This window comes from Streptopelia decaocto (genome assembly GCF_964273445.1).
Source record: "Streptopelia decaocto genome assembly, chromosome: 1".
NCBI classification, from domain to species: Eukaryota; Metazoa; Chordata; class Aves; order Columbiformes; family Columbidae; genus Streptopelia; species Streptopelia decaocto.
Window position 1 is genome coordinate 148,794,976 of NC_138663.1, and position 26,336 is coordinate 148,821,311.

At 39.0% G+C, this 26,336-nt stretch overlaps 1 protein-coding gene across 1 annotated transcript in view; it reads left to right on the top strand.

Annotated features, from left to right (window-relative positions):
* The window catches only part of RASA3 (RAS p21 protein activator 3), a 132,721-nt gene that overhangs the window by 19,596 nt on the left and 86,789 nt on the right, over window positions 1-26,336 (top strand). Inside the window, exon 2 of the mRNA XM_082058721.1 lies at window positions 18,656-18,773. Coding sequence (XP_081914847.1) covers window positions 18,656-18,773 — 118 coding nt within the window. The remainder of the gene's footprint in view (window positions 1-18,655; window positions 18,774-26,336) is intronic.

Genomic DNA, 26,336 nt, shown 5'->3' on the forward strand with positions numbered 1-26,336 from the left:
CATAAATAGAGGAAGTTGATTCATACAGTCATAGCTACAGAGTACATGGGCACATCTGAGACTTCACTGTCTTGATTGAGATCACAAATATGCTGAATTGTGTAGCAGTCAAGTTGCAAAACCCAGTCTTCTACAAGGACAAAATGGTATGGAAAGAAACATCTTTCTGCACGTAATTGTTCTCTTCACTGCTTGGGTTTTTAATACTCCAAACAATTTCACTGTTCCAGACACTTTGGATGTACTTATGATTAGTTAAAGGTTAGCGCCATATGATATTTAATTGCGCTTGTAGAAGAAAAAAACTATTCTGTAACTCAGATAAAGCTGTATCCAAAAGCAGCAGAATAAGTACTGTCAGAAATAAAATTCAATTTTTTTAAATGTCGGCTCAACAGAGTTTTAAAGTTGAAAGTTCCTTGTAATTTGTATAGGGTTTTCATATATCTCTATATTATATATGGGTATACAACATGAAATATATAATGTATTATAATTACATAACTATTGAAATATATTATGCAGGTAATTATATGTGTAGTATATTTTATTATATGCTATATATATTTTATATATATTATCGTGGAGAACAGTATTTCAGTGTGTGTATATATACTTTACTGACCACATGCTCTGCAGTTTTGAGGCACATTGGCTACAAATTACTACAATTAAGCCTTATAGGTGGAATAATTACAGGGACCACATCTTAAGTTATGCTGTCAATTATATGGTTGAGTTTACCCAGAGATGAATGTAAGACTATCTCTGTTTCTAAATGCGCTAACCATCTGGCACATCTGTGTGTGATTTGTTTTTTGGTGGTTTTTTATTTTTTTGTGGGAATGAATAGTAACACAAGCATACAATGTAAGTTTTCCTTTGAGCCAATTTTGCTGTCACTGTAAAGCTGGCATCAAACTGCTTTGGTTATTTGATTTCTGGCTACTTAGAAATGTTGATATAGTAGGTGGTGAAGGCTGGTACCTGGCATATTAATGGAGTAGGAGAATAGAAGTGGGAGTATTTCTTTGCAGTTCTTTAGTGAGCTTTTGAAAGATGTTTGGATTGGCAGAAACTACTTTGTTGGATTTTAAAATAAATAAATTTGTCTGTGTGGAAAAAAATACACGTTTTAAGTTCTTCAGTGTATACCAAACTGAGTAGTCAGTTGCAGGAAAGAGCCTGCCCAGAAAAATGGTGAAATGTAGCACTGTTTTCTTCACTATTCTAAATGTGAGCCTAACAGGTAGTAGATCCTGAAACCTGGGCTGGTACTTCAGGGATCTACTGCATACCACACTTCAGCCCAAAGCATGGCAGGAAAAAGATTAACTCTTCACTAACTCTAAACTTTGTGTTTCCTTAAAATAGGTGGTCAGAAGCATAGTTTTCATTTCTGTCTGAAATTTTTCCTTCTCTAAACTGGTCATGCAGAAGGAACAACCAGTTGAGCATTCACTGCTGGCTGTTTAGAAATACTGCTGCTTTGGTAGGAATTCTTGGAAGCTTTTAAAGAGTTGTTTCAACACGCAGTAGCTCAATAATACATGGTCTCCCTCAACCCATATTTAAAATGTTATAGTGATGTATTTGTAGTTTTTTAAATTCTGCTCTTAAGTGTATGGAATATGCATGAAATGCAGTTGATGGGCTGTAGCTGATGCCAGACAGACATAAATAAAATAATCTCATTATGTTCACGGGGATTATTAGTGTAAATTTAGATATTTTTCTTGCTATTTTCCACCCTTATGAATCTTGATTGAAGTTGCTAATGAATATTAAAAAGAATACACCCATGTTCTCCACACCTGTAATTGCACTATCTTGATGCTGTCAGGTTTTATAGGTGGTGGAGAGAAGAGATAAACTGTGTGCTGAGTGTTTTTGTAGGGAATCTACAGCAACAACTTTGTGATCTACAGTTCTCTGCAACCTGCAGTTTTTCTGTGCAATTCAATGTATTCTTTGTTCTGCCCTTGTTTTTAATATGTTAATTATGCTCTCAAGCTGCTATATATTCTACTGGCAAAATAACATTTGGCATAAATGTGTTTTGCTATCCTGTACAAGTGTCATGTTTTAGAGTTAATTTTTTAAAATTATCTAGCTGTTATGTTGCCATCTGTTTTTCTCTAGCTTGAAGAGGAAACAGCTGTTGTGAATAATCTCAAGACAGTAATTTTAATAAAGTCTAATAGGTCTGCTTACCTTCAGCTTGCATGTATATCAGAGTGAATAAATGCCCCGTTTGAGAGGGGGAATGTGGCTTTATTGTAGGAACAGTAATGAGTTTCTTCGGTAATGCAGTGATGCTGGTGTGTCTCCTTCACAGCTGGATTTGAGTATAGCTGTAGAGAGATGTGTGTTATTGGGGCACGCTTCACTGGCTGTGACTGTGTGTTGTCTTGCGGAAGCGCTGCCCTCCTAGTGCTGTGCCTGGCAGGCAGCTGGAGAGCTGACTGAACCTGGTGACCTCATGTGAAAACTAACTCATGGCCCCACCATGCCCAGCTTTGTTCTGCCGATCAAGCAGAGGCAACAGCTGGCTATATTTGACCTTGGGGAAAGCGCTGTGGGTGGAGAGCCAGTGACACCCACCTCTTCAGATGGCAGTATGCTGTTGTACAGAATTAGGCACAACACATTCACCAAGAAGCTTGCAGGAAATACCATTTTAGGGAAAATACTTAATTATCAGATGGAGAAAAAAGTTACTGATAGTGAGTAGGGTGTGGGTGCAGTTGACGTGGCCGGGGGTAATTACTTTGTGGGTTTCTCGATTGTGTTTTAGACTTCATTTTGGTGCAGATTGAGGCATCAAATGAAAGAGATGCTGTACAATATAAGCTTCAATCATAGGGGTGATTTAGCTGAATTAAAGGGTAGATGCAAGTAGACAAGTTGACTGTCAAAGAATACCTTGAAAAAACAAGTTTAAAACTGTTTATTTCCGCTCAAGCTTCTTTTTGTTAGATGCTTTGCTGCTTTTGAGTGAATCTTTAGATGATGGCATTGTAGAACAATACTTTTAAGACTAGCCTTGAAAGTGGGCCTGTAGTCCAAGTAATTGTGAGAATGCAGCCTCAAACTTCTTCTAAGAGCATGCACCCCATAAACCTGTTTGAGATGCATATCTAATACCCTGTGATTACACAAGCTTTGTCCTGTTTGCTCTCAATGCTGCCCCATCAGAGGTGACAAGGCAAATGTCTGCAGTGTGAATCTTTTAGGAACCTCGTCTGTGTTGGAGATAATGGCTGCATGTGGTCCGTTCTGGCCTGACCTGATCTGTTCTGCAAAATGGGTTTGTGTGGAACATGAATGTGTGTGGTTGTGCCATGTTGGGGAGAATGGACAGTCAGGCAGTCAGTTCATGGTAGCTTCAAGTGGCTGTGAAGCTACAGTGTTACTGAAACAGGTGACGAAATCTGCTCTGGGCTTAAATGACTCTTCTGAGCTTTTTTGTCTTTTGAAGCAGAATGAGTAGTGTGTGGGAATTCAAGAAAGTAAGAGATGCTAACTTACAATACAGTTAATATTTAAAATTAGTGATAATATTTTTTTTGAGCTTTCCTACCAAGTTAATGCTGTTTAATACTGTATTTCTCTGAACAAATGTCCTATGTGAGCTAAGAATATATTACTACAGAAACCTCTTCAATTATATTTGGCTTCCAAAGGGGAGAAGCTCTGAATAAGAACTATAAAATCTCTCAGAAAGTAGCCAAATAACACTAGCCCAGAATGTTGTCACCTAAGTAGATATTTATTTTAAAGAGTTATATTTTTGTTTAACTTTGTAGGCAGTTTCTTGGGTTGAACAGCAAACTTGGATTTGCTTTCCCACTTGCAGGTGTATTTAGTGCTTCACTTCTGAATTTACAAAGGAGGTACTTTAATTTCAGAACAAGTTACAGCTGGAGAGAAGAAACAAGTACTTTCTTTTGCGGAAGCCTGCACTAGTCAATTATTTCAAAAGGTTTACAAAGGTTGGAACTGTTGCTTTCTTGTGCTGAAGATCTTCAACATTCATATTCACAAATGGCTCATCTTCTCGGAAGGTAGTGTCTTTCTTCGGATCTCAAATGTGTACCTAGCAGGAAGGTGGTGGTTATGGCATGGTTATTTGGGATGTAACAGTACTGGGGTGTATAGAGATGAACTTATACTTCAGTGGGAACTGTTCTTGGGCTTCTGTCTGTTATCCTGCGCTTCTCTTCCATGTGCCTATCTGCTTACTACTCGGAGTTCCTCTGCCCCTCTATTTTGACACAGTACACCTCGGGCAGCTTCCCATGAAGGCTGTCTTTCCTATTAAAGTAATTTCTGTCGTGAAGATTTTCTTTGCCAGATTGCTTTGCAGCTGTTATAGTACCTATTTAATGCCTGAATTGGTGTTCTTTCCACAACAAATCCTTTGGGATCCAGTTTTTCTCTTTATATATGTGACAATACTGCTGGAAGTATACACTGCTGACAATAATATATTTCCTGTCATGGTTACTGGGAGCCATTTGTCTGCCTTACCTTTCTGTTAAAAGGACCAGATGCTTTGTCTTATGCTACTCTGTGTTGGTAAATCCTGGTTCATGTTTGATTCCCCCTGACTTGTGCTGTTACAGAAGTAGGTAAGAGGCTTCCCAGACCAAGAGGATGTTGATCTTTACTTGCTGTGCCAGGGAGTCCTTTGATGTTAAGCATCATGAGGGATTTGCTTTGCTGGCCTCTTTTTTGCTAGCCCTCAAATGCAGTTTCTGCAACATCTCATGCAGTTGCATTAGTGAATGCTGTAATGCAATACTCCAGTGTGGTCTTCGTGTGAGGGATCTGAAGTTGTATTTTGAATATGAAGTGCTAGAGAGGGAGGTAGTTCAAGTGTGGCAGTTAGCTGTCTGACTTATTATGCACAATCACAGATGGAGTCTGCAACAGAACTGGGATGGAATCCAGATCTTCAACTAAAAGAGCTAATTTCTTGTATGGGAATGCAAACTTCTTGCACAGAATAGCTCTGCTCTGTGGTATTGCTTTGTAAAAACAAATGGACCATTTCTGAAACTACATGGAATGAGTAAGGGGTTAATTGAAGCTTAATGGCTTTCCATTCTTGGGTGATCTCTGTAAAGAAGCACTGGTCTTTTTTGGTAGCTAAATGTCTGGTGGATTCATCCACACCCCCCAGCATTAAAAATAATTATTTCAGCATACACATGGATTTGTCTGCATCTACTGTGTATAACTTGTGTTCTACCCTAAAAGGTAAAAATTAGCATCTTTTTATCCAACAAATAGTCTTTGGATAGGCATGTCTATTTACATGCTTTTAAGTTTTGCAGCTGCTTATTGTAAATGTCAGCGAGGAGCTTTCTTATAGTCAGTGAAAGCGTGTGATATAATACAGAAATCAACTTTATTTTACACATGATTATGAGAAGCATTCCCTTATTCCACTCTCCTGTTCTTTTCTAAGCCATGAATTTGCACAGGGGTTTCAGGAGATTCTTTGAAGACAAGTAGATACTACACAGGTATAGCTTGGCCTACAGGCACTTACTGACACTGGCTGCATGTGATACTATAGCTTCACTTATTTTAAAATTTGTGATAAAACTAGTACATGGTCTATCTGCAAGAAAAACATAGTGTGTATTATATCACTCTTCTTGGGCTCTGAAAAATTAACTGAACGTTGATGTGTGTGGGGTAAGTTATCACTGTTTACCTGTTCGATGTGTTCAGTAAACTGCTGAGGACAGGGTTGATCAACATTTTGTGTATTTTGGACTTTCAGTGACTGAGTAGGTGCAGCACACAACTGTGGATTCAAAGCTGTGAGTTTAAACATACTTGGGTGTGTTGTCCCTATTGGTCACTGGGCTGAGGAATAAGCTCTGTTGCAGTGCTTGCTCCACTTGTGTGTCATTAAAGTAAACCATTGTCATTAATGGCCGTCACCCTTAATACTGGTTTGATTTGGAAAAGTTTTCAGTGTAAGGGTTCTTAATTAGGATTAACATCACATTTCTATATGTATTTTGTACTGCATTATATTTGGGAATGCTGTGCCTTTGTACCTCCATCCTGTCAGTTACCCTTCAGGCACCCTTGCCTTTTTAAAGCGTAATCCTCCCTTATTCTATGTGAGTGATTGTGTAGACTTAAGAATTTCAAGAGAACATCCTATGTGTTTTCACAGCTGTCACTACAGTTGGACCTCTGCTACTGAAGAAGTCAGTGCAGGTTTGTGCTGTGTTAGACAGATTTGTGGAACTGAACATGCTTATAAAAGTAAAACTTTGCAAAGGTATTTCAGAGCAGTTGGCAGTTGTCCTTCTTGCTCATGTTGTTTGATTCCCTCGCTTCTGCGTACCTAAACGAATTCTGCTTTGTCACTAGTAGTAAGTATGCAAAATACTTAACATTTCCAGACTGCTTTACACAGACATGTCTTGCTCACCCCTGCTTCTGCCACTGATATGACTAACCTGTAAATTGAAACTAGAAGAATAAAAGAAAACTAACATGGAGTTTCATTGTATTAATACTTTGTGTAGTTTAGGAAAGTAGGTCACTTTCCATTTCTAATGCCCTGCTTTAGTTTGCATTAAAAATCCAACAGCTGGGTTGCAAACATTTCATGGAAAGCTGTATCTTTCCGTGTAAATATGGATTTGAATCACGTGAGCATTTATAGAAATTACAGGGGAATACTGTGGTTTTGGCTTTGTTTCTTCACAATCTCAGCTGCTAATACCTGTGAAGTGTTTAGGTGCACACAGCTACACGACTGAACTATGTGGTTTTGATCACTGCTTATAAATAAACAACTATGCTCAGCCGCTTCTTGCTTGTTTTTCTGTGCTATTGTGCCTGTGTTAACTATACTCAGTGCTGAGGAGTGAAGAAGTGAATGTTTTTTTCCCTTCCTGTAGTTACTGAAGTTGGATAACCTACTGTTTGCTTCTCATCACGCTGCCTGCACAATGAGTCATTTTTTCTTGGTTAAGTTTATTTCTCAGGCCAAGATTCATGTGATGTTCCCCTTCTCAGGATGATCAGACTAATCACTGTTTGAAATTTTCTTTACAAAATAAACTGCACCGTGAGTTGATGACTTGCGTACCAGTGACATGCTTTTTCCCCGCTCCCTGGCTGTTGAGTTCAGACGCATCATTATATCGAAAAATGTTTTATAGGCATGGTAACATATTATTGGGGCACCACTGAAACTAGCATATTAAATTCAGGACTCTTGGTACTAGCAAGGAATTAGCTATAGGACAGGTGGATTTAATGTAGTTCAGTGTGCTGAAGCCTACATAGTTTAAACTTGGGTTTCTGCTGTTATGCTCTGAGAACAAAAACTACATTGCAATTGTAGTAGCTTGAACTTTGTGAAACATAAATTAAAAAAACCCAAACAAACAGTAGTAATAACAAAAATTATTCACACAGATAGCTTCTTATCATGATACTTGAATCAAACTTGAAGTATTTGGGGCAGAAACTCTTCTTGCAAAACTATCTGTACCTGGAAATATTTGCTGGAGACAAGATCTGATGGAGGTTTTGAACAACATCAACACAGTGGCAGTTTTTCCAGTGCCTATTGTGTGCTATGTTATTATGAAGGCTCTTGAAATTATTGATCTTGGTACTAGAAGATTTTAGGGTTTATGGTTCCTTGTGCGGAAATAGCAGCCTGAAAGACTAGTCATGCAGAAAATGTGAGGTGGCTAGATCAGAAGTAGGAAGAGAGAGGGGAAAATATGTGCCTTGTGCTTGTAAACACTGAACCTGGACACCAATGTTAGCTGGTTGGGCTCCCTGTCTAGTCTGCCGACAGTGAGAGGAACCCTTTCAAATTATAATTCAGAAAAAGTTATATTTGTGCCTGGGATCCTATTACATAGGACTCTGCTTGAACAGTAGATGCTAATGCAGGCACCTGAATTGTGCAGGAATCATATTAATATCCCCAGAAGCAATGTCTGGTTTGTGCCTTGAGAGAGAGTTGGGGTTATGACAGGGTGAAGGAGTGGAAGTTGCTGAAATAAATGATTGTAAACACTGTTATAGTTCAAAAACAAAAGTCTGAGTAGAAAAAGAGAATATCTGTAGAAAGTTAAGTCATGTTCTTTTGGTGAAGCTTTTTGTGATGGTATTGTTCTGCCTCCAGTTTTCATCTGATTCTTACAGATACCAGACACTTATAAGCATTGTAAGTGTTGGTTTTCCTTTCATTCTGTGTGAGACAGATGCATGCAGTGTCTGGACAAACATATTAAAAATTCAACTTTGGATGAACTTTGTGGGTGTGGATGAGCAGCTTGTAGGGAATGCCCAGCTTCCAAAAGTCACTGGCAATTTTAAAAAATGCTCAGCCTCTGGTTGACTACCTACAAATAAAATTTATTTTTGAATATTGCTCCCATTTCTGAAAGAGTAGCCACTGAAATAAACCAGACCTGAGTTTCTTTGAAGGTCATTTGCTTCTACTTCATTGGCTTCCTCTGGAAGATGATACAACCCTGTGTTTTGGCTGTTACTTCTTTGGTGCAGAGATGAGTATGTTGGGTTAAAGCTTTAGCCAAAGTGAATCGGCTTGTACACTGTGAGATGGGGACTTGACCCAAACAAGAACAAGTGAAGGCTTAGGTGAACTTCTTGCATGTGAATTTCATTTACTTTAAAGATTCTTTCCCCAGCTGCTGCTGCTCAGGAGTCTGGGAACTTGGATGGAGAATTTCTCATTTGTTTTTTACAACTTGTTGTGCTCAGCATTGGTCAGTCAGTCCCATGTACTGCAACAAGTCAGGAATCCTTTACTGATACGTCTTAAATAATTCTTTTGTAAGCCCCCTGACAGAGCAAATTGAAAGTTAAGCATCTTGGATGGTGATGGTCCAGTTCTGTCAATGTGTGGATGTTCTGTAACTATCTGCTTCCAGAAATTCTTAGAGCAAACTGTGTGGTGGCAGTAGTAAAGGCAGTCTGGGCTTCACAATAGAGGCATGTTGTCCTCTTTTTTCTTGTGCATTGCGAGCTTGCATCTGTGCAATACAGGCTATTCAAGTGTGAAATAGATCTTTGAGATAATTTAAAATGTTTTAAAGTCTGGCAGGATGGAATAATCGCCTATAGGTCATATAAGGCACCAACCATAGGAATGACCAAGAGGGGTTTTTTTTTGTTTGTTTGTGGTTTGTTGTTGTTGTTGAACTGTACTGGAAAAAGTGCTTTGTAAATGAAGATCCAGTAGCTAAGACAAAACAAATATTGTGGATGATTTTGATGTCCTAATTTGAGCATTCTGTTCCGTACAGAGGCGTGTTTGCAACATAGCATTTGTCAGCTGCCTAAGGCTGCAACTAGAAAGTTGTAGTTTTTGTTCAAAAACTATCTATAAGCATATAGTCTTAGAACTAGTTATAATCACGCTTTTCATAAAATGAGGGGTTTCCTATTATGTTGCTGCTTAGTACATACAGTCCTCTTTTTGTATGAAAGAACAAATGAGGAATAAGTGGACTAATGAAATATCAAGACTGTGTCAATTTTAAAGTAGTTGTAGTCTTGCCTGTTACTGGGTTTAAGGGAAGGTGCTAATTATTGCAAGTTCGGCAGAGGATATTTCTGAGTTTGGGTCTTTACATGACAAAATGAATTTAATCTTCTTGCAGGAAAGTACCTATTTTCACTGTTTTTTGAAGAAAGGCTAAAGTAAAGCAAGTTGGGCAGATTTTGAAGCTTTTTTTTTTTGCCCTTAGGATGATTAATTTCGTAATAGGAAGCGTGTTCTGAATATGGAGGAAGACACTCTTTGCTCAGTTAATTCCTAAATCTTAGGTGGTTTTCAAGATTTCCTTGAACTGCTGTTTCTCAATAATGGGGTTTTATTTTGGTTTTGAACACTACGAGGCCAAAGGGACAAACTGAACTTGCTCTAAACTTGATCCTGTGAAACTCTGGTTAGTGAAGACATTTCTAAATACATGAGAATCATTAGAGAAAACAGTTACGGTTTCTTAACATTGTCAATAAAACTTCAGCTTTTCAGCAATCACTCCTTTTGTTACTAGTTTTTAATCTAAGCAAAACACAACCTTTGGCAGATTTGTATTTTTCATATTAAAGTTTTTAGTATCACTTGTTGTGATAGAAGTGATTGATGTCCTGGAAGAGAGAGTACATCATTCTTTTTTCATTGCTTGTGTGTTTCTTTTTGGTCTAGACTAAAAAAAACCCAAAACAAAACAAAAAAAACAACTAAAAAAATGGATGTACATAGATAAAAATTGTCTTTTTGTCACCTGGCTTTTGGTTTTGTGTGGTTTTGTGAATAATATAAATGAAGGCAGGTCAAAAGAAATACTTATTTTCACAGAAACTTATTTTTGCTTAATGCTGATGTTTTTGAGAAGATTACTTTTGTTCTTTAGCGATGAGTTGGCTCCTTACTATAGAACAGCTATCTTAAATTATCGTGAAGTACAAAAACTCTCCGAAAGGAAAGGTTGAATTGTTGCTGGAGTTTGGTCACGTCTTGCTTGATGTTGTAAATCATTTGCTTGTATTTCCTGTCTCATACTGTTCTTCTAAAAATAGCTGAAACTGCTCGCTGTTTGCCCAGTGTAGCTCCATGATGGAACAGCCTGTTTAAAGTGACTTCCTCTCAGCCACTCTGCCCCTCCTGCAGCCCGAGCCCTCTCCCTCATGGCCTCCCACAACAGATGTTCAGTGACTTAAACTTGGCCGAGAGAAGGTCTTTTATAGCCTCAGGAAGCTGATTTTATTTTTCAAAAAAACAGCAACAGACACAACCAAAACCCAAACCACCACTCCCCCACCTCAAACAATAACAAAGAAACTACAAAAAACTGCACAAGCCACCAGTCTTAATGAAGGTCGCAATTCAGAGGCACAGAACAACCTCTAGCTGGTCTCTATGCTACTGAAACTGGTAGGAAGTAAACCTCAAGAGCCTCTATCAAATGCAGCTGGGAAGCTGCATGAGATGTGTCTTGATGCAAAGTATCATCTTCAAAATATAAGCTGGATTGAAAAATAGTACATGAGGAGTTGAGTCTAACACTGTATCAATACAGATAAAGAGACAGTTTGGTTAATTCATCAGTTTTTCTGCAGAAATACAAGAAAGTCACATCAAAGAAACCTGGAATGCTAACCCTGAAGTGCCACAGGAAAACTGAATTAAAATGAAAACTCCTTGAGAACGTGTTTTTCCTGGCAGTATTTACAATGACCTTTTCAAAGTGTCCTTTTACAAAAAATAGCTTCAATCTTGTTAAAAAGCAGCTGAGCAGCTGGACTGTATATGTCTAGATCTATAGATACAGGTATATATATATATATATATATATATATTGGGTTTTTTAGGTGGCATTAAGTTACCATCCTAAGGGGGTCTTTAGAGAAACCTGATTCCTGCTGTTAGACCACAATATTGGCAAGTAGCATGGAACCAGTTACATTAATGAGTTGAGGAGAATTATGCTTTTCCTCTTGTACAAACTAAAACCTTAATTTTGCAGACAGCTCTCACAGAGCTTGCAATGTAGATGTCTTTCCTCTCAGTCCTGGGATTTGATTAACAGCCCTTGTGCTGTAAGCACTTAAGTACTTGAGATCATGGCAGGATCTTCTGAGTCTCCTCCATGTTTGTTGCCTCTTAGGAGAAATGTAAGGTTGTTAGCCTGCAGCTTCTCATTGCTCTCCAGTGAAAATATCCTCAGCCACTTCTGTTATGCCCAGAACAGTAAAGGCAAGATATTTGGATGGTTTATTGGACTGAGATGTCCGTTCACACACATAGGAAAGAAGGAGTTAGGTTATCAGCCATTCTGAGTGATAGGTTTGAGTCTGTGCACCATGGGGGCTATAGCTAATTATGCTTGGCTGTTGTTACAGCCTTTTCATTAGCTGTCTCAGAACAGGTTTCAGAGCAGAGGAACTATTTGAGGTTTCTAACAGTATAGAGTAAGTTCTGTCATGTGAAGGGAAAGGGTGGTAGTGTAGTAGTATGTGTACTGGTGAAGTGGGTTGTGCAGAAGGGATTTTAAAAGATGCCAAATGATCCTGTCACTAGGCTGCGAAGGCAGTAAAACTCCACTATGTCTTAAGTAGGTATAAAGAGGTTTTGGCACAGAGATATCAGCTGGTGGTGGTCTTCCATTTAACGCCAAAGGATTTGGGGTTGATATTGCTTATTGCCCCTAAGCCAAGAGGGTTTCCATGGTGCTGTTGTCTAAAAAGTTGTAATTAATGTAGTGTGCTTTGTTTTCTTGCTGGTTTCTTGCTGAAGTAGCCCTGGCTGTGGTATCAAGTTGCTCTGGGGTTGTTCCAAAGGCCCAGGTCGTCAGTATTGTTTTGTTGCTTTCCCTGAGTCTTCTCATGTGATGATCATTTCACGTGGAAAGAGGCTGGCAGGCTTAGATTAAGAACAGGTCATCTAAAAATCTAATTTTCCAGATCATCAAAATCTGTTCACAGATGGCTATTTTTGACCTGATTTAGAAATCTAATGCAATCTGTCCCTCCATGAGAGCAAAGTGTGTATATGTACACATAAATAACTACGGTTAAAGCAAAGAGAGACTGTTGGACTAGTTATGTTTCTAGCCACATCTATTTTAAAAGAAATAGATATTTTTAATGTAGCAATTTTCTTTATTGGATACTTAGCAATTTCATGTGTGTTTTTTCTCATTTCAGGCTGTGTGACCTATATACATAGGTGGAGGGGAGAGAGCACTTTTGACACTCTGCGTTTATTGCCAAAAAAGCATTTATTGTTTTTAGGTTACTACCAAAGTACAGAAGAATACCAGGCTGCTTACATAACTCTATAGTTGCACACTGGGTACTCTGGTTCGTGGAACTTAACTTTTTTTTTTTTTTTAACTTTTATTGCTTTTTTTTCTATTGGGAAAGGCCAACATGAATTGAAACTTTCCCTTTTGAGGGATACACAGGATATATATACAGATAGGAGTTATATACAAATGTAATTGTATATTGCGCTTTCAAACATTATGTTAATTTCACTTAATTATTGCATTGACTGTTTAGTAACAAAATCAGTTTCTGATGTGAATAGATGTATTCTTACTGTAACCATTTTAATATTAAAAGGGATTATTTTTTCAATATATCTTGCCTGAGGTATTGCATTCATACCCCTCCTCTTATCTCCACCTCACTCCCAAAAAGCACACCTTGCAAAAAAAAAAAATGAACCACTTTCTCAGCATTCAACATTAATGTAACTGTTTCCATTCAGTTTAAATTCATGCACAGGCACAAAAGTTAGTGTGCTTTTAGGTACTTCTGCATGTTTTTATCAACATTGAACCATAGAACTATTTAGGTTGGAAAAGACCTTTAAGATCATGAAGTGCAACTGCTACCCTAACACTGCCAAACCCACCACTAAACCACATCTACAGGTCTTTTAAAAACCTCCAGGATGGTGACTCAACCACTTCCCTGGGCACCCTGTTTCAATGCCTGACAACCCTTTCTGTGGAGAACTTTTTCCTAATATCCAATCTAAACTTCCCCTGCTGCAACTTGAGGTAATTTCTTCTCATCGTGTTGCTTGTTACTTGGGAGAAGAGACCAAGCCCCTCCATGCTACAACCTCCTTTCAGGTGGTTGCAGAGGGTGATAAGGTCTCTCCTCAGCCTCCTTTTCTCCAGGCCAAACAGCCCCAGTTTCCTCAGCTGCTCCTCATCAGACTTGTGCTCCAGACCCCTCACCAGCTTCGTTGCCCTTCTCTGAACTCGCTCCAGCACCTCAATGTCTTTCTTGTAGTGAGGGTCCCAAAACTGAGCACAGGATTTAAGGTGCAGCCCCACCACTGCTGAGTATGAGTGGACAATACTGCCCTCGTCCTGCTGGCCACGCTATTTCTGAGTGACATTATATTTCTGTTTTGGTTAAAATTACTAAGTATTTATAAAAACTTGCTGTCATCTTAATAAATTGTATTAGAGAATCAGAGCTGTGTATACACATATTTTCCTTTTCCTGTTTTTGCTTGGTGTATGGATGTTGATGGAATAATGCTTTTTCAGAAGAAAGACAACTTGAAAGGAGTGCTTGAGATTTTTTTTTCAAATTCCAGCATCTGTATTAGTATAGAGAGCTTAAGGGAGAACAGGAGAAGCTTTCCATTCCTGGCATACATCACTGCTCTGTTTTTGTTCTTGACATGCTTGCCTACAAGCTTCTTTGGAGAGTGTTTTCCTGAATATGGCAGAAACAAAGTATATTGTTGCTGATTAGGATATGTTGCCCATTTCAGATTTTAGGTATTTAGTTTCTGTACTCAAGTCTCTCAGTGTGCTCCCTGAATTCAAATGCTGTGGTATTGAAAGCTCAGCTGCTTTTATTTGGCTTCTTTTTTTAGAGTAGGTTTTTCTTTGCTTGTTTGTTTTCTGAAATCGTTTGGGAAATGATTCTCCTGTGGCATCTTGATAAAACTGAGTATGTTCTTGCTAGAAGACAGCAAGCTAAATTAATTGAGACATTACAAAGCCTTCCTCAATGTGCTCACATTGACAGATGTGTACTGGTGTCCCGATACTTACAAGAAAATTTGCTGCTCCTGTGCTTCTAAAAGGTGGAAATAATACCTATCGTGCATTCTGCTTTTCAGAAAATTGCACCTGAGGAAATGTGTCAAAAGCAAAGATGACATGAATCTAAATTTAATTAAAAATACCAGATGCTTCAAAAAATTTAAGGTGGCAAAACATCAAAGAAATGTATATGTGTAGGTATATATTTGTTTATTCCTAGAAACATCTTCGAAGTTTTTCTTGGTTTTGTGAGTTACGCTCACAAACATCTAAGCAGTGCTCTTTCCTCCTATATGTGAAGGAGACACCTTTTTCCTTGCTTCCCTTTTACTACCAGTATCTTGGCAGGGCAGGAGTGTGTAACACTGGAAGGAGCAAAGACGATGAATATGGTTTTGAGTTTTTCCTTCTTCTTTTTTCCAGTCTGTTGTGTTCCCTCTGCATAGCTCTAGCTAAACTGTCTGTGCTGCCGTCGTAGTCCATTTTTAAACGGTAGTAACCCAGTATTCATGGGGAGAAGATAGTAAGTCAGTGATGTATTCTGAATCATATAGGCTATTTTAAAAGACATCCAATGATAACTTTTCCATAGCTAAAATCAGCCTTGCTGGGTTTAAGTACTTAGTGCTAAGTTGAGTGCATCACACAGTTAAATTAAGACCGTGTTTATTAGAAGTGTAGAGAGAGAAAGAAAAGCTATGGCAAACTTGTACTGATTACTCTGCATTATGGCTCCAAATAGAAGCCTAATGCGCCAAAACAAAGTGCTTGTGTATTTTGTCAGGTCTTAGGTACCTTAAGAAACATTCTGTTTCTTCTTAGGAGAAGTGGAAAACTGAAGGTTTTAAAGGTGTGTGTATTGACCTTTTGTTTGCAAACCCTCTCTAAATTCTGTAGCATACAAGTGTGTCAGAGATATGAAGAGGAGGGAAAAAAAAGCCCAGAGCTGCCTCTTGAAAATACAATTGATGAAGATGCCTCTTCTGTACAGACAGGTTAAACGATGAAATTCTTGCCCAAATTAAATGATCTCATCAGCTCTGGTTGTTGAGAACATGGAAATGGTGCATGACTGTATCAAGTATTCTGAGCTTGCTTTTTTCATTTCAGTAGCAGCAGAATAAAAAAAAAAACCTGAGTAAATTGTTCAGCTTCATTGTAGTTGGCAAAATAGTGCCACAGAGGGAACATTTCTGTCTGGAAGGAATCTAAAGAGCAGCTGAAGCTCTAACAGCACATTTGTTGACATTAAATGTCTGGCTAGAGAGCTGAGTCTAGATATGCTCGAAAGCTTCACAATTTTTTTCTTTCTCAACTGCTCAGTGCTGGAGGAGTCTGAACAGCCATTGGCTGCTGTCAGCGTTTGTGGTGCATGGTGGGTTTTTGTGTGTGTATGTGTGTGTTTTTAAGCTTCCACTGAAGTCAGTAACATGATTAATATATTGGGTTGGTCAATTAATCAGTGTTTTTTCAGGGCCTTTTTCCGGTTTGAAGAAAGAAATTACTGTAAAATATCCCTCCGTCTTCCCTCTGTGCCCCACTTTCTAATATTGCGGTGGTGGTGAGGTTTAATTTACTGTATAGACTGTGCAGGCTGTCATTTTCCAGCAATGCTGAATAGTGCCTCCCTTTGCATTGCATTTAGCTTTCAGTACTGTGGGCTTTTCCACTCCAAGTCTGTTACCAAAGAGGAGAACTGAGTTTTCAAAATATAGTTCTTAGAGTGCTCTGACATGACTAAGTATTAACTTCAAGTGCTTAAGTGAATGTCGTGCGCTTCAGAAATCTGGAAATTGAGATCACAAAATCCAGAATGGGTTTTGTGTGTGCGTGTTGATGTTGCAGTAGGAAGTGGAGGAGTGCAGAAAAAGGGAAACTGCATGTTTTTTTTTGGTCTTGTTTTAATTTTGAGCTTGAAAAGTTCTGTCCCATTCTCTTGGAAGAACCATGAGAACAGTGTGCCAGCCCCAGAGGAAAACTTCCTTATCGTTCTGCTATTGAAACTCTTCCTGTTGACATGCACGCTGACTCTCTCTGGGGAACTTCACAGAGTCATCCAGAAAAGAGGCTGGCCTTGCGTGACTTTAATGTGGGAATAGATAAGAGAAATTTGGATGCGTGCAACTTGGAATGGAGACAAACTCGGACACCTCCACCTGTTTGAGGCTAGTACATCTGATTTCCAACTTGCCTGAAGTCTAACAAAAGGTGAAGGAGTACCACAGCAGTGTAGACTCAATGAAGGCTTAGCAAGCAATTGGTAATCCTCAATATAATTTTGGCTAGAGCTGCTGCAGTTAAACTACTGCTAACAGTCAGCATAGTTTAAAGCCCTGTTGGGCATGCCAACAGATGTTCCAGTCACACCTTTGAATTACAGCAGAGACAGCTTTTTTTAATACAATGTCTCACAACTCTGAAGGAAGCGGGAAGAATGCTATCGAGTTACATCAGCTGAGCTGAGAGAGCAAACTTATTTAGAACTCTGAAGCGAGGCATTACTGTCTGAAACGATGTTTTCATGTCCCTTTTCAATGGCTCTTTATACATGCTATGGTTAGCTTTAGAAAACATACATATGTACATGACCCGCATACAGGCTGTTTGTGAGAAGTGTGGATGTGTGGTGTTTCCAAGGGCACATCATGAATCAGTGTGCAAAAGTGTGCAGTGTGCCAGAACAGAGATCACAGACAGGAAGACATGGAGTCCTGTGTCACTTTATGCTTTTCCTTTAAAGCTGAGGATACAGGTTGTTTTAACCTTTCGTCGCTATACTTCTTCAATATTTATATGTGCACACATCAGAGTGCTGTTGAACAGAAAGGAAAGGAAAGGAAAATGTGTCTTTACGGAATACAGAGTTGGAAGAAGCAAGATGATTCTATTACTAGTAAAGCTATTTGGGAGCTGGAGACTGGGAAGGCATGTGTCTAGTAAAAAGCACTTAAGCTGAGCTGCAGATGTCCAATAAAAAGTTATATTTATTACTGTAACTTAGAGTTCCCTTCTCCACTGGCAAGCAGACCTGTGTTCCCTTGGTATGTGCACTATTATTTATATTAATTGTATTTTTACCAGGAGAGAATGATCTAGTTCCCATGGTATATGCTAATCATCTCTGGGTACTGGAAGAGTGAGGGTAAATAAGACCACACACATTGTAAACTTAGTAATTCTTTGAGAGTTCTAGGTTTTGTCCTTAGAATTAAATCACTCATCCATGTAGTGCTAAGGTGCTTTAGCGAAGCCATGAGTTTCCTGTCTGAGAGTTTTGGTTTTCAGTCTGCCTAGGAAATTTATTGCTCAGCTTTCGTTATTAATGGATATGTAGAGGGGAAAGCTGTGGTTTTGTTCTTGTTTCATACTCATGTGTTGTAGGATCGAGGAACTAGAGGTAACAAGAGACTATGTCTTCTTTTTTTTTTTTTTTAAATATAGGATGCATACATGTCGTTGCAGTTTGAAACAAATGTTTATTTTGAAAAATGTTCATGACTTGTAACAGTACCTTTGTGCCAGGACCTTAGCAGCTTCACAAGTGCTAATTACCTCATCAGAGTGCTTTGAAGTCCAGTGTGTGGTGAAAGGCTGTTGGCTGTAACTGAAGTGACTGTTTTCCATCTCCACATCTGTGGAGCTGGGGATCAGTCCTCATTTGCTGTGTTCTGGTAATGCCTTTGGGATAAAATTGGTGGGCTGTATGGGAGAGCTTTATTACCACACTGCATTGTGTTCCTCGTATCCTACAGGAAGACTGATCAAAACTTCGTAAACACAAATTTGGAAGGAAGCAGTATATGCCCAAATACATGTGAATAAAGCAGACAGACATACTTGGTTGTTGCTGGCTGCTGCTGAGTTCTGAACTCGACTGTCAGGAGCTCCTGCCTTGGAAATGGAATATTGCTGCAAAGTTTACTAGAGGCTAATATTTGGGAAGAAAAATAAACTTAATACTTCGCTTTAGCAATGTTGCTGACACTTAGTTGACAGATGACTTAATATATAATACTTTTGCGTTTTTTCTTTCTTGTCTTCAGGCGAAGCCAAAAATCTTCCTACGTATCCGGGGCCAAACAAGATGCGGGATTGCTACTGTACTGTAAACCTGGACCAGGAGGAGGTTTTCAGGACCAAAATAGTGGAGAAGTCATTATGGTAACACATACATGTATACATGTTCTGTTAACTCTTCTCATTCTCTGCTTACTATGTTTGTTTAATGTTCCAAATATACCTTTTTTTGGGGGGGAAGAAGGGAGGAGGAAGGATAGACATGATCCTTCCTCCAGTTTTAAGAACATTAGTGGTAAAAGTATTAATGTCATGATTCCTATCTATATATGGGGGAAAATGTCCTTGCCAAAGTAAGCCATATTAACTGTTTTCCTAAGATAGTACAGGCAGTGCTCCTTTCTTTCTGCAATATTTGTTTTGAACTTCCCTAGGCATTTACAGATCTCAACTTAGAAGGGAGCACCAAACTCCATTTTGTGGTAATCTGTGTTTAGAATTTTGGATTGGTGGAATTAGGGATTATTTTTTCCTGTCACAAGGTTGCAACTGAAGGGAGAGGTTTGAATGTAAGATGCCTGTCTGCTGATCTTGGATGCTTCCTGTGAGATTGTTGAATAAAACAATGAGAAGCATGTAGCAAAAGTTAAAATGCTTTCTTCTGGAAATCCCCAAAAATAAAAAAAAAAAAGGGGGATGAGGTTGGGCATATATATACTCTGGAAAGCAAGCCTTTCTTTGGAGTTGATGGGAAAGTAGCAGCAAGGAACAGTCAATTTTATAACTTTTATCTTAAGAAAAGAGTGAGAGTTCAGTAATACAGTTAGGAATTTGCTATGTGTCTTGTTATTGCAAATAATTTACTTTGGGAAATAGCTCTAGACCCCACCCCAAGCCCCTCAAAAATACCTAACACATTTAAGAATGTGAGTCTGAGTAGCTTCAATGAGGTTTATTCCCCTAAGTCACTTTGTTTGTTCTCTTGCATAATTTTTTTGTCGTCTGAGTCTTTATTCCTCATTTTATATTCTGATGTGGTGTACTGGGGTCCATAATGGAGACTTTAGTTTCTTGAGGCATTTATATTGGCTAAACATAATTAGAATGTTTTTGAATGATGATGCTAACATTTCCCTGTCTGTAGTGTACCATATTAAAAAAAAAAAAGTGAAAAAGTAGAGACTGATCTGTGTAATTCTTTTTAACAATAACTAACACTCAGTGTCCCTGAAACCAGTTGTTTCTCTAAAAGTGACTTTAACTTATTTAAATTAATTCCTGAGTCAACCAGCTGTAGCCCCACTGCTCACAACTAGAAGCTGCACAGTGAGGGTTCTTTGCTCAGTGGTCATTAGTGCTTTCCAGGGGCATGGGGGTATATGGGAATAGTTGATGTAATTTCCTTAGACTAATCCACGTATTTTTCTATTGAGAAAATAAACTCTTAGTGGTAGGAATAAGCAACAAGTGTAATTCCTTCAGTGGGAAAAATGCCATCTGTCTTTAGATACCATTATAAAGCTGAGGAGGTACACTGAGCCTGTGCAGAACTGGAAGGTTTCTGGTTTCCTGTGGAGCAAAGTTCTTTTCATTAATTGAGGTGAATTCAGAGGAGAGCAACACAATGATCAGAGATCTGCGAAACATAACCGATGAGGAAAGGTTAAAAGATTGGAATTGTTTAGTGGAGAGAAGAGGGATGAGAGTAGATATAACTATGTAAACATATTTTAAAACACAACAAGAACAGCAAAACCCCAGAAACATTGTGCCTCCCCCCCGGCCCCCCCCCCAAAAAAAAAAAAAAATAAAGGAGAAAATTGCTCCGTATCTCCGTATGTCCAGTATGGATCTTGCAAGTAATAATGGACTTAAACTGCAGTGGGGAAGGAAGTTTAAGCTTTATTGTGGGGGAAAAAAAATCTTTCTGTCAAGGATTCTGAAGAACTGGAGTAGATTGCCTTGGTTCTTCCATATTCACAGCTTAAGGCTTTTCATAGGTTCTGTATAATCAGTCCTGACTGTGGGATCTTCCTGCCTTGGAACAGTGGTGGACCAGATTAACTCTAAAAATGCCTTTACAGTCCTATTTCTTTGACGCAAGGGTTGACTAAAAATTATCTCAGTTGTAATTTCTTCTCCCAGTGAATTCTTGTCTTCAGTGGTAGTCTGCCTTCTCCCTCTGTGAGCTTCTGTTTGCAAATACTACTTTTGAAAAACTTGGTTCTTCGAAGTCCCTGAATATCCACTTATAGATTTTGATATAAACTAAATTTTGCATTTGTCCATTAAGGTGTTTCTCTGTCCTTGTTTTGCTGTTGCATAAAAGAAAAGTAGACAAAAATCCCAAATACACGAATGGTAAACCAGAGATGTCTTCCCAGTCCGAGAGTAGGAATTGCTCTTATTTACTGAGGCACACTCAAACAGCTACCTAACCTTTTATGACTGTATTTACATCTATTAAAACAAGTTCAGAGACTTCCAGAGGAAGATGTTTTTCAAATGATTCCCGACCATACCGCAGTCGCCTATTGTTTTTTGCAAGACTCTGAGATGAGCACATAGCTGAGGAGCCAGTCATGCTGTTACATTCTTTAGTGCTTGTTTGTAAATTGATTCAACTCACTGAGTAACCGTGAATTATTGGGCAGGCGAGGCTTATGTGCCCTAAGGCCCATGTAATTTGTGTGCAGCAGCAAAATACCTGCTTTCATGTGTGCTGTTTCTTTGCCAGGCGTTTGCCAACATCATAGTGAAGCATGTGTTGGCTCCCTTTTTCTGAGGTATCACCGCTACAATGTGCGATGTTAGATGGGAGCAGGGATGTGAAGCTGGGTGAACGCGTGATTTAAATAACCAAATTCTGTCTGAAAATCTGCGTGGCTGCCATTTAAGTGGGCGACATAGTCCTCGACTACAGTTTGAAGGGGAGAAAGCTGGCTCTGCTCTGTTGTGCATGCTGACTTTTCTGCTTCCTACCCTCTCATGGCTGACGTGGGCCTGGCTTGCTATAAAGTAAGTTTTTAGGATTGCCTGTATTTTCACTCATACCACTAACTCCCCCATCTTCCAGTTAGCTCAAAAAATATTTTCATGTAGTCTATGAAAAATAAGGTGCTTTGTGTGAATGTCTGAATTGAAAGGTGTTGCATATGCAGCCCTAGCACTACTGACTCTGAGACGATGTCTTTTCATTCAAATTTTCCTGGAGAAGCCTATCTTCTCCAGCATATCTGCATAAAATGACCTTTTTATCTGCATGAAAAGGCTTATAATTAAAGTCATGCTGAAAACACTGTCTTGTGTACTTGGGGAATTCAAGAAGTGCTTGCTTTTTTCTGTTCTTTTACTCATTTGAGCTTCATTAAGCTTCTGCTAAGCACTGCAGAAATGTGTATTTTTTTTTTCAGGCAGGCCTTCTGATGTAAAGCTTAAATGAAACTGGCAAATGGGAGAAAGGAAGCAGTTATCTTTCCTTCCCAGAGGAACTTGGATGAATGTCCAATTCTGGCTTGCCTGGGATAACTATGTCAAAACCTTCAGATTCCGACTCATGATCTCCTGTGTTTTGTACTGGGACAGTGTAAGAAGTTACCTCCCTGAGCTCTGTTCCTAATCTTCTGCAACAGATTTTTATTTTGTTAGGCTGTGGCAGAGGAATGAGAAGTCAGTTGAGAGCAGTAACCTCTGAAATCAACAAAGCATGAATCATTCAGAACTCGAAGAACTAAACCAGCATATCCTGTTGCCCAGTCTGGTGCCTTTACCAGTGCTCTGAAGAGAATCTCTGAGTCTGATGCCCTTTATCCAAGTTTGCATCTCAAAAACTGAGGGCAGCCAGCATGGTGAATTTTAACTCCTCTGTTCAGCAGTCAGGTGTGACTCATAAATTACAATCAGGACCTTAAATCATTCCTGCCATCCAGCCTTTCTTGGCTTCTGTTAAACTAGGTGGTGGCACTGCTGCCATGCAGTGGAAGACTTTGAGGGCTGCTGTGAGGGTGACTTGGTAGGGTCTGACTGAAACGAGTCAAGGGTTATAACATGAGCCGACCGTTCTGTGAAACCACAGAACAGTGTGAAAGGACTGTTTATACGGGGCAGTTCAAAGTCATCCAGCTTTTCTGGCGAGCTTTGGACAAGCACAGTGAAGGCGTGGGTTGCTCAGAGCAAGTTCTCTGGGTTCCCAGGAAGAGAATATTGAAATCTTCTAGGAGCACTGTTTTCATAAACTCCTTGGCACAAGCTTTGGTAAATTCTGAGAAGGTCACATGCAAGTCATAAGATATGAGGAAGAGGTCAGTTAGAGCCAGGATTTAATACACTTCTCAGTTTTGTATTTGTTGTTTAATATTTATACCACCATCATCCACTGAATAGAATTGGATCCATTTCCTATAACCTAGCAGAGATGTATGTGAATGGACCCATGTATTTTATGTCCTAAGGAACATATGAGAGTTTTTTTTTTTTTTTAAATGCACAAACCTACAAATTTCTTTAGTTCTGAGCTGCAGGTACACAACTTGCCAATAATTTTGCCTATTAATTTCCTTTGCTGAACCAACTACTTAGCTTCTTCCATGAGTAGCTTCAAACTTCAGGCTCCACCATCCAGGACTTCTTTCTAGCTACAGATACTCCTGCGGATAAACTTTCTTGACTTGCATCAAATGTTTCCATTCACTTAAAGGGCAGTGTCAGCTGCAACAGGAAATCAAGGCAGCTTCTCAAATCATAGGTGAAGAATGGAAGGAATGTGACATCTCTAAATTTGTTTCAAGGATATGAATAAAGGCAAAAACTGTCGTATGTTAAGAATCAAATGGCTGACAGTGTGTGCTTTAGAGAGATGAGCCAAGTGTCTTGCGTCTGTGATTATTTAGTTCTCCACTATTTCACTGAGGAATTTTTCACGTGCTAAACATAGCAATCAAAGCCTGAATGAAACAGCAAATGAAGCCAGAGGCACTTTGCCCACCCCCAGTCTTTTTTTTTTTTTGCTAGTCTGCTGTGAAGGTAACACTGAGAACTACAATTCTGCAGTGTGCATGTGAGTGAATAGTGAAATGTGCTGTAAATTCATAGTTAAGGCTGTGTTCTCTTTTATAAGAGGTTGCTGTGTCTTTGTTTTAGTATTAGATCAGGTAACAAATTAAATCAGTAGCTCTCAGAACTTTCTCCAAGTAGTTCTACTGCCACACTTAATGTTGTTATTTTTTAATTCTAGTCTTACTTAAACCCTTTATTTTCCTTATGTTTGGAGTTCATGGCTGCAAAGTTAAACTTCTCTTGTGTTCTGATAACATCTTGGATGCAGGCCACTTCTCAAATTTTAAACACAAAGTTGTTTCCCTTAGTTGGAGTGTTGCCAACATTAGCTGTTGTATCTGAGTTAGTTCCATTAGCTACTTCCATATTCTTACCTTGCCAGCTCACCTCCTTGAAATAACAGCTTTCCCCAGCCTCTAGGCTTTAAGTAGAGAGGCCTTGAGCTGGATGCTGTTGTGTGTTATGCTGTCTACATGTTCTGTAGCTTCTCTTGTGCATGTTCTCAGCTCACTCCTTGCTGTCCTGGCTACCACAGCACCTGCCATCTCCTGCACTCCACTACATCTAAGCATGGCTTTGATTCCTAATATCAATAGACTTCCATTCTGAAACCACCCCAAATCTTTAAGGGAAAGGGATGAGAATGGGTACAACTTCAAACTGGTTGGGCTATTATTGAAGGCAAGGACTGTGTGGTTGTATAGAGAACTAATATGACTGGGAAGGTTGCCAGGAAGGGAAGCAAGACTTAATGGAAGGAGGAGAATTGAAGTGAGCCTTGAGAGCCAAGGCAGGGTTGTGAATGAGAGCGTTTATCCACACAAAAAGCCACCCATGTGAGTAAAGTAACAATTGTCGGTGTTGTAGGCTGCTTTGAGTGATTTAAAAAAAAAAAAAAAAAAAAGTAAATGCAGCTGTAATGTGACTTTTGTTATTTGTGTGTGTCGTCTTACAGAATATTTTAGGAGGTGATTAGGGGCCAAACGGCTGCTGCTTAAAGTTATCATAATCCCTGTAAGCCTCATTGAGCCAAACCAGCAACTGTCAAGTGAGGATGATAACTATAGCTAGTGTGTCTGTCTCTCTCTTTGGAGCATAGGGTTGAGAAAATGCACACTGCTTTATTTTTTCTCTGTGTAGTAGGGGTGGTTGTGGCTGTAACACAGCCTTGTCCATCTGGGTGTCTGCACAGTGACATGAGGAAAAATTTGCTTAGTTTCAGTGGATGCCTGGAAGACTGAAGCCTGCGCTCTTAACAGTGGCCATGAGTGGTATGTTTGGATTTAGATGTTGCCTGTGGGCTATATACTTCCTGCTACTGTGTGTCCTCTGCCAAATCTGTGCTTCAAATATAATACTAGGTATTTTTAATAAATTGTATAAGGAAGCTACCATGACATCTGCCAACTTTGGCTTTTGCAGAGCCTGTCTTATTTCCCTGTTATCTTGTAGCTCTGTGTCTAGTAGGAGACTGAAGTGTATTCAGATTTTGTTTGGCTTGCTGTGTCTGTTTTGAATAAACCTTCTATTCTCTACCCCACTCCCTTTAAATACTCTGCAAAGCATAGTATAAGATGTATTAGCCAAGTAGTAGAAAAAGCTTAGTAGTAGAAACAAACAAGTGTACTCCTTTGTACAGACTGATTTTGCTTCCAGCTCACATGGCGATGTGAACTTTGTTCTTCAGTTCATGCAACAGGATGAATCCAGTATTTCTAAACGTTTTAAAATAGTCAGAGGATGTGGAGTTGTGTGTGGCATATTAATAGTCCTTACTTTCAATCACAAAAGCAGTTTAAGGAAAAAAAAATCCATACACAAAGAATTCTGGTTTGAGAAGTTTCATTATTATTCATCATGCAATGCTTTCACTTCATCCACTGAAGTGCTGGTGCCAAAACAAAAACAAAACTGCTTTAGCAAATCTTAAGTATTGAGAAAGAAGTACAAGGTTTTGCAACGCAGACTGAAAGTAAAGAAATGTTTCTACACTGAGATTTGTTTTATGAAGTCTCTTCCTCTCTGTTAATATTATTTGTGATGATTTCAGTAGGGAATTAAAGTTGCAAGTATGCCTCTGGATTTTAGTAAAACATATAAAAGTAAACAAATTTTGAACCTTTTCTAAGGGAAGAATTTCCCATTCATGATGTTTGAAATGACGATTCTCATCCTTATTTGCTTTCGTTCCACTTGACCTACACAGCAATTTTTTTTCTCTTCTTCCCTGAGTTCTAAAAATATCCATTGCCAAAACACACATTAGAAGAGATTCAAAAATAGATACCTTGAAATGAGAAGGGCTCCAAGTTGGATAGCTGTGAGTGAAACAATACCTAGAGGGAACTTTTTGGTTTTGATTTCCTGGTATTCCTGCTCCCATGAGCATTGAGAACAAGCAAGTTTTTTATAAGGGGGGAGTATGCCTGAAGATTCAAATCTGTTGCACTATTCTTTATGCTTTTACTTGACTTTTTTTTTTGTTTGTTTTTGTTTTTGAATCTCTTGTTACAACAGCTGTGGAAGCATCCTAGGGATAGTGTCCTGAAGAGGGATTGGTTGGTGTATGTGTCGGTGGTAGGGGCTGTATAAAGGCCGTGCAGTAAAAGAGCCCCATGCTTCCTGAGAAAAGGGCAGCTGAGGTGGAGCTTC